The 9,187-nt window shown below is 36.2% G+C and overlaps 1 protein-coding gene across 1 annotated transcript; it reads right to left on the bottom strand.

Moving 5' to 3' along the window:
* Positions 1-1,669: 1,669 nt before the first annotated feature.
* Positions 1,670-3,278, bottom strand: LOC111884503 (mitochondrial pyruvate carrier 4). The gene is made up of 5 exons (XM_023880819.3): positions 3,109-3,278; positions 2,331-2,429; positions 2,200-2,252; positions 2,008-2,081; positions 1,670-1,857 (listed from the first exon to the last, which is right to left on the bottom strand). The coding sequence occupies exons 1-5, from the start codon at positions 3,161-3,163 to the stop codon at positions 1,809-1,811; spliced, it is 330 nt and encodes a 109-aa protein (XP_023736587.1). The 5' UTR covers positions 3,164-3,278; the 3' UTR covers positions 1,670-1,808.
* Between the last annotated feature and the right edge of the window lie 5,909 nt (positions 3,279-9,187).

Below are 9,187 nucleotides of genomic sequence, written 5' to 3'. Positions count from 1 at the left end.
CACATGAGTACGCTAAATGTACACACCAGCATACTCAGCTGCCACCTTTCTCAAATAAGAGGCCTATCTTGTCAAAACTTCAAACTTCCATAGCTTCCTCGATATAACTCCGTTTCCAAAGAACCCCGTATCCACGGAAAAGTGACGAGAAGCCCTACGCTTCTAGCAACTCGTCGCAGCCCCGAGGCTTCCTCATGCCCGGGTTGCAGCCCACGAACCCTAATCACGGACGATCCGAAACAGGATGTTATACTTTTCATAGTTGGAGCCGGATTTTCCATTCTCTTTCCGTACTTTACTTTTTTAGAATTACTTTTATGGGAGACAACAAAAGGTGTTGAAACTTTTCATAGTTGGAGCCGGATTTTCCATTCTCTTTCTCTTTAGAAATGGGAGTTAATACCATTGTGGAGTGAAACCGCACCCCCGATAATAAAAACTATGAGGTTTATAATGGAAATATGATATATATGAACCCCATCAATCTTGTGTTGGCTATCACAATTATGATGAGCATCACCCACAAAGGTGAAGGTCTACCCCTCACACCTCAACCCAGACTCAACAAGATTGATAATTGCAGCAACAAGAAGACCACCCTCCTGCCCAACTCACATCCATCCATTTAGTGGTCCCCATAATCATAGCCTCATCTTTCGTGGTTGTTTTTCGTGGTCTTTTACATTGTTTTCCCAAACATATCATGTATAAAAACTTAACCTGTCATCTTCCCCTTCCTCAAATGATCTCAAGATTTCATCGTCTTTCTCATCAACCTTAAATTTACTTCAAAATCCTTTTTTACGTATCCCTTCCTCTTTAATGATAGTTGGAATCCACCCGGATATTTCTCTTTCCTTGGCACCATAATCAAAATCCTCAATCTTCACTGTAACTTGATCAGAAATAACGTCAAACAATGTCGTTTTTATACACTTTCACTGATTGGTCTTCGTAACAATTTTATAGAAGTGTTCGGAGTCCTCTCATATTCAATCAAGACACTATAAAGTTCATAATTAGTTTCTTTTGAACATTTTTATTATTTTATAAAAGTGTTCGGAGTCCTCTCATATTCTTATTATTTTATAAAAGTGTTCGGAGTCCTCTCATATTCTTATTATTTTATAAAAGTGTTCGGAGTCCTCTCATATTCAGTCAAGACACTGTAAAATTCATAATTAGTTTCTTTTGAATGTTTTTATTATGTTAAACAAGGAATTTTTAAAGTCTTCAACAATATCGACTTCAATGTTGACGGTTGCTTCCAGTAAATATATTGTTTATTTTAATGCATCTTGACATCATGTAATGTATAGTAGAATATTTTTTAAAAACATGTTGGCCCTTTAACTATTGCATATCATCATAGTTACAAAAAAACATGTTGTCATGATAGTTACACAAATTATATAGTATAGTCAAAAGATATTAGTCATATGACAGACATATATAAAAACGTATATTCAGTAAACTAACGAGTTAAATTGACAATTTCCCTAAGAATGATGGGTATAGTATAGGCTTATGGCCCTATTAAAATATTTCAAGATTGATTTTAACAAATGAGTAGATAATACAAAATTAATATACTCGCAATATATTCAAAAAAAAAAAAAGGTTATTTCGTTTTTATTTCATTTTTGTCTGATGTCATCGAAATAGAAACTTGTGAAATAAAAACGTTGAATTTGCAAATAAATTTAACATAACAAGATTTTTAAACAATCAATCTTAAGGAAAAAAAAAAACAAACTTAACAAAAAGTGACATAAAATTTTGTTTAATTGCATTGAGTTTTTTCGTCATTATTCCTTTATTGCAGTTGCAGTCTCCTCTTCGTTAAAATAATCATTCCTGGTGTCAAGCCAATAGAAATACAATATGATTAGCTATAAATATAATTGGTTTATCATTTTCTTTATCCCTAAACTCTTAGAAAAATCAAGAATATAACATCTAATAAAAAAAGTCAACTGTAAAACAAGTAGTTTGAGTTTGACTTACCGGATTTTCCGGGAGAGTTGATAGATTCCTGTTCCAGCCATTGCAACATTTACACTAAAAAGGTTCCAGTTTTTCTGTAATCAACAATTAATTATCATCAAATTTCAAATAGCAACATACTTTCATTTTTTATAAGACTCCAAGTTAAATGACGAGTTTACCCTTGTCTAGTAGTAAAGGAATTTGACTTACCGGGGTGATGACCATGCTGTAACGAGACCAGATAATTCCAGTGGCTGTGACAGCTGGCAAAATAAATGAAAATATGTAAACAAACAGGAACAAATGCAAGAAATAAAATTATTTTGTAATTTTAAAAATACCAAATTGTTGAGGGTATGAAAGTTTCTCTGGTGGCTTGGCAAAATCTGCAATATTGGCAATGCTGATGCCCCACTTGAAAGTTGGAGCCCAGAAATGAACTACAAAAACATATTTACTTAATTAATACACAAAAGATATATAAAAAAATTATCAGTTGAACTGAATCATACAAATAGAAGGTTCTTGCTTGAACAACTATGAGATTAAATTGATAGCTACTGAAAGTTTCCTACAATTACTATTCTTTTTCAAAAAATAACTATGTTCAAGAGAATCTAGGAACTGGAAATAATTGAAGTAAGCCAAAACTAGAATCAATTCCACCACTTTTACTTTGGTGATCAAACAAGTTATTGGTCAGCTCTAAAACTTTTGTGGATTCTGAATATTTCAGAAGAAAAATTGATATCCAGAGCAAACTTCACTAAAAAAGCAAAACAGGCTATATATTTGAAGTAATTCAGTACCAAAATCTACCTCCTTTTGCATTTGAGGTGTATTACTTTGACTTAGAAAGTCAAATTATAGCATATCACTGAAACCCATGTAATAATCTCAATAATTCAATCATAACACCGCCGCCACACATAGATGCTGAACTTCTTCAATAAACGCAGAAAAATCGTATAATTTTGTCATCGAACAACATACAAATCAAATCATCAACTAAACCTAAAACCCCCAAAAATCACGCAACGAAAACAAGCAGGAAAACCTAATTATGATAATTAAAAGTTGTAAAAAACATCAGAGTAGTGATTTAAAGGAACAACTCACTCGTTTTCGGGCCAGCAGGGTGATTCCAGAGAGCCTGTAGTTTCGACGAAGCCATTAAAGCTCTACTTTCTCTCTCGAAAATCTCACAAAATTTGCGAAAAGCGTTCGACGAGCAGCATCAAGACTCAAGAGTATTGGTGGGTATATGAGATTTATTAATCTACACGCGCGACCACCTGATCCCCTACTCCTCTCTAGCTGAACATCCAATCACATAATGCCACATGGGTTTTAACCACCGTGGAAACCACCCAATGATGACTTTGACTTTAAATCTTTTGACTTCGTACCAAACATTGATTCTAATTTGCCCTTGCAATAAATTTAGGGACAATTTGATATGATAATCATTGATTCAAGGTCTATTTGGTGTTTTATAGTTGATTATGTTATTTTTTAGGAAAAATGTTTAAAAAAAACATCAACCTTTCGTTCAAGTTTTATTAGGGTTATCAAACTGTAAAAATAAATGCTAAAAGAAAATCATCAGACTTTGTAATTTAATATCAATTACATCAAATCAAATCAAAATATCCTTAAAATAACCAACATACTCTTTAATTTACATTTGTTATATAGTTAAAGATAAAAGATACAAATAAAAATAATTATTCAAGAATGAATATATTACAGATAAGATTTGACTTGTTCTAGAATTTTTTGAAATGTTGTAAAAGTATTAGTTTGTTACTATTTTCTTTTTTATGTAAATCTCTTGTATTGTATAAACCCAATATTAGATTGGAAATAATATTTTTTTTATATAATATCGTTTACATCGTCTTTCTTTCCTCCTTTCCTTCATGGTTGTCTACGATCCTATTCGATCTGGTGGTGGAGGTAGAGACCTAGAGGGTGCAATATCCAATATCCTTTTCTTTTACTATTTTATATGCTAAATATTGTGCTGTAAGTAGCGATGTTTTCTGGTCGGAACCAGACCGAATCATCCTGAACCCGAATAGCCCGAAAATCGAATAAGAGTAATTACATGAACCGAAAATCGGACCAAATAACCAATATAGGTTCAGTTCAGTTCGGTTAATCACTCGAATAACATGTACAAGATGATTGATGACCTAATATAACCGAAAACAACCAAATAATCTGTATTAGGATTCTATAACTTGAATAACATTTACAATATCATTACAAACATTATACTTTTTATGAGTTTTGTAGCTTATGATTTCATAACAAATCTTTTAAAGAAACAAATTTGTTAATTAAAAATAATGCAAATTATACATAATTGTTTCAAATGTACAATAAAAGGTTAGAATTTGTATAGTAAGAATTGTTAAATGTGACTCGAGCATTTAAATCATACTTACGGAGCATTTGGATCATTCTCATGGAGCATTTGAAGCACTTAGAACTCAATGGAGCACTTGGGGTTCATGGAGCATGTGACAAACGAATGGGTTATTTGTTGAAGGGTTGGGCCAAGAAGGATACTTTTGTGCCAAGGGCACTCCCTTTTGCGCCATGGAGAGTCCCTCTTGCGCCATGAAGAATTTATGTTACATCATGGAATATGTTGTTGCGCCACGCTTGGCCTTGTTGCGCCATGCATGTTATTGTTACGCCAAGGTGATGATGTTGCTCCAACCTAGAAGTTCTTGCGCCACTGTAACATCCCAAAATTCAAGGCCAAAATTTTCATTTTTAAATGAGTTGTTATAAAACCATAAGTATAAGAACATCCATAATAACATCTCATGTCAAAACAAAAGTGTCAATAGTCAAACGTGTTATCATAAAATAATATCAGAGTATAATCTCAAAGATCTCATGTGCGGAAAACATAGTGTGATGCGCTGCGATCGCCGGATCCTTTCCTTTGAAAATGAAGTACCTGAAACCAAAATTGAAAACCGTAAGCACGAAGCATAGTGAGTTCCCCCATCATACCACATACCATACATTAGACATACTGCCAGGCGATTCTGGGGTGCCTGACCTACCCTGCCAGGCCATTCTGGGGTGCTTGACCTACCCATGTCAAGCCATTCCGGGGTGCTTGACCTACCCTGCAAGGCCATTCTAGGGTTCCCGACCTACCCATGTCAAGCTATTCTGGGGTGCTTGACATACCCTATCGGTTAGTCACAACTAGGGCCGGGGACTAGTCCCCTAACTACCACTATCACATAATAACATAACATAATCATACTGCTAGGCATGCAAGGGTACTGACTACCCCTTTGGTAGCCGGGGACTATTTCACCCCTACTACTACTAACATGTATAACAGAGCACCCTAGCACACAAAGTATATCAGATAGCAGCAAACCAGACAATTATCACAAAGACAATTGTCACAACTGGCATTTTGCTAGGAAATTATATTCCCATGTAAACATCATCCATTGTAAAAGCCTATACTTACTATACTCTATTCTCATTCAAATTCATCTCATATGTTCAACTAAGGGTTGGAAACCCTAGAAATCCTGACTCAAGTTCATTATGGAGTAGGATTCTTTTATTGGGCCTAAGGGACCCATAAATTATCAATTCATCAATCTATAACATTTTTGGGCCATTTGGGCCTAGAATGATTCATTCCACCTCTAATGGGCCTTATTAGGCCATAACAACTCCAATTAACCTTAATGGACTTTAGAATCCATTCTTCTATGTCAAATTGGGCCGTAGATGCACTTAAGGGCCCAATGGGCCGAAACTTATTTATTGGGTTTCCCAAAATCAAGCAAAGCCAAGAGTGGGCCAAACTAATTCACCCTCCTTCCTCCTAGCCCAAATCTCGGTCCATGTTTAATAAAAAATAAAAAAATAAGGGGATTAACTAGCATTAGACACATCATTATTATATAATGGACTTCCATGCAATTTAGCCACTAGATAACTCATAAATATCATGCATCAAGAACTTCCATCTCCTCACTCTCTTTCTTCCCTCCCTTCTTTTTCCTCTTGGCCAAACATCCCAAAACACCACATACATTTCCTTCTTTCAAACTCTCTCAAGAACTCTCTTCATCTTCCTCTAAATTTTCGAGTTTAGTGTGTTTCAAGAGGATTTTTCATCACAGATCATCATCATTGGTAAGATCTCACAAGCTAAGTTAATTTACTACATCTTTAAACTTAAATCACTCCTCTTACCACCTCAAATTCATGACCATGCTCCCTAGAACTCATCAAGATTCGAAGATCACTTCAAGAAGCTAGCTAGAGTCATAACTTACACCACCTTCTTCTTATCTTCATCACAACCGAAATCCAAACCCTAAGGTGAGCTTCATACCCTTCTATTTTCGGTTTTCATATGTTTTATGGGGGAGAATACAAGAAAATGTGTAGATCTATGTGTATGTGTATGTTATGTGTGATTTGATGCATGTATGTGTGTGATGTTATGTTTTTTGTGATAAATATGTAACAAAAATGGATGATAATTCGAGATCTATGGCATGGGAAAAGAAACAAACAAAAACTAAATTCTTTTACACTAAGCTAGTTAAGAAAAATAGCTTATAAGGTTATGAGGAACATACTTTAACATAAAACCCATTTTAGGACTTAATATGTTAAAAATACAAAAACTGTCAATTCATGGTTTCTTGAGGGCCAAAAGAGTCAAAACAGTTTTTTTATAATCATTTTTCTGAATATTAGAATTTTCAAAGGACTTAAAATGCAAAAATTTAAGTTATTGGGCTAAATATGGGCTTTTCGGCCCAACAAGCCCAAAATTGCGAAAATTGAAGTTTTTAAGGGGCTGAATTGTAACATTCTGTAAAACAGGGGATTTGAAGTGAAATAAAACTATTCCAAAGGTCAAAAATGCTTTTCAAATTCAAAAAGGATCAAAAATGTAAACTTTTTATATTTTGGGCCCAAACTGTAAAAGTTGCGAAATTTGGGGTTTTAATCCAGAAAACATCATTTTGGAAGGGCTAAAGCTGTTTACAAATTAAATTTTGGGTTAAAAATGTCTTTTCAACGATTTTATGATACAAAAGTGTCAAGAAAATGTTTTAAGGACTAAAAATGAAATTCTTTTATATAAAGGACTAAAAGTGTTATTTTTATAAAAGAAAGGTAGTGAAAAGGTAAAAATCATACTTTTAAATCAATTAATTCATTAAGACAAAATACAAGATACCCGACTAGTGATAAAACAGAAAACGAATACACCTTCAATACCAAATATCGTTATAAACGAATTGATTCGGTCTTGAATCAATACAACACAACAAGCATCAAATTAAAAACACTTCAATAGATACGTGATGACTGCAATGAGTAAATCTACAAACTTTGGGCTTATGAGTTTCAAGTTATGCTTGTTGGGCCTTGCAAGCCTATCAACATGATCTTTGGGCCCAAAGGGATAACGCTGATATGTTATTGGGCCTTCAATGATCCAATATTTTATAAAAGGACTTTCAATAGCTTTTATGTGCTAGTGGGCCAAAGTGTCCTGTTAGAAAAGCTAGTAAGGTCACAGTAAGCAAGTGCGAGTTGGACCATCGTGTCTTTCGCATCCACGACAGCCTAAGGTACTTACGATAGTAGTGGGACATAATACTCCTGTAACACCCAAAGTTTGAAAGGCCAAGAAAGGAAAGGAAACCCTAAGTTTAAGGGACGACTCGGCGAGTCCAAGGAGGAACTCGGCTAGTCCGAGCGGGATCCGAGTAGAGGAGTAAGTGACCGACTCTGCGAGTTGGCCAAGGAGACTCGGCGAGTCTGGTTTGTATGAGGAAAACCCTAAATTCAGGACTTAGAGCCTATTTAAGTGCCTCATTCTCTTCCCTAGGGTTCCTTTACTACCTCTCTAACCCAGAACACCAAACCCTAGCCGCTATATCCATTGTTGAGCCAATTATTGCCTTGAAGAGTTCATTAAAGCTTGGAGAAGGAAGAAGGATCTTGAAGGTGCAAGAAGGGGGATACAGATCTGGGATTAGGAAGATATTTCTAAACACTTGGAGGTAATAAACTAGTTCTTGGACTCCTTTGCACCTAGATCTATGTGTGAGTTTTGGGGCTTTTGGCCATGATTGGTATCCCTTTGAGTTAGAAGCCAAATCTGAAGTTGCTACTTCGGATCTAAGCATATTTTGGCCTTGTGAAGCATAAAGTATCAGCCCTTAAGTTAATTTTGGAGCCTCTTTGCCTTAAACCCTAGTTTATGGTGTATTTAGCCTAGATCTCCTTCTCTACACGTAAAGTTTGCAACTTTACGTGAAGAATAGGCTTGGGAAGGGTAGATCTACAGTTTGGAGTCCATGCATGACTCAAAAGTCCTCTGCATGTATGTAGATCTGAATGGAGTCGGCGAGTCCTTTCAATGAACTCGGCGAGTAGCATGAAGATTAGGAGGAACTCGACGAGTGGGATGAACAACTCATCGAGTCGGATGAAGTTGGGCAGGAACTCGGCGAGTTTGAAGAACAACTCGGCGAGTCTGTTGAAGGATGTCTTGCACTCGGCGAGTCTGTTCTTGGACTCGGCGAGTCAAGTCGCGAAACCCCAAACCCTTCGAGTTGAGACTCGAATCAGTGCGTCGAATGGAGACTCGGTGAGTTGGACAGGTCAGGACTCAGAAATCGGTAGACTCGGCGAGTCATGGACTGACTCGGCGAGTCAAGTCGCGAATGGAAGGCTCTGAACATATGAACTCAGCGATTTAGTAGGTTGACTCGGTGAGTAGGGTTGACCTGGGAGGTTGACTTTGACCAGGACCTTGACCTTGACCAGAGTTGACTTGGTTGTCTTTCGGGGGTCAGTTAGACTAAGTGTTGCATTGATATTGATAGCTCGGGGAGCTAGTGGAGCAGGAGTTCAGAGAGTGGTCGGGCAGTTGCTACTTCAGATCTAAGCATATTTTGGCCTTGTGAAGCATAAAGTATCTGCCCTTGAGTTAATTTTGGAGCCTCTTTGCCTTAAACCCTAGTTTATGGTGTATTTAGCCTAGATCTCCTTCTCTACACGTAAAGTTTGCAACTTTAAGTGAGGAATAGGCTTGGGAAGGGTAGATCTACAGTTTGGAGTCCATGCATGACTCAAAAGTCCTCTACATGTATGTGTTGGAATAGTGTCT

This window comes from Lactuca sativa, chromosome 1, assembly GCF_002870075.4.
Source record: "Lactuca sativa cultivar Salinas chromosome 1, Lsat_Salinas_v11, whole genome shotgun sequence".
In the NCBI taxonomy this organism is placed as follows: domain Eukaryota; kingdom Viridiplantae; phylum Streptophyta; class Magnoliopsida; order Asterales; family Asteraceae; genus Lactuca; species Lactuca sativa.
Note: the sequence above shows the minus strand (reverse complement) of the source record. Positions and strands in the feature narration are given on the sequence as shown.

Coding starts and splice junctions, on each gene's coding strand:
- LOC111884503 (XM_023880819.3), bottom strand. CDS start 3,163: ATGGCTTCGTCGAAACTACAGGCTCTCTGGAATCACCCTGCTGGCCCG. Junction 2,253..2,330: donor TTCATACCCTCAACAATTTG/GTATTTTTAAAA, acceptor TTATTTTGCCAG/CTGTCACAGCCACTGGAATT. Junction 2,082..2,199: donor ACAGCATGGTCATCACCCCG/GTAAGTCAAATT, acceptor TGTTGATTACAG/AAAAACTGGAACCTTTTTAG.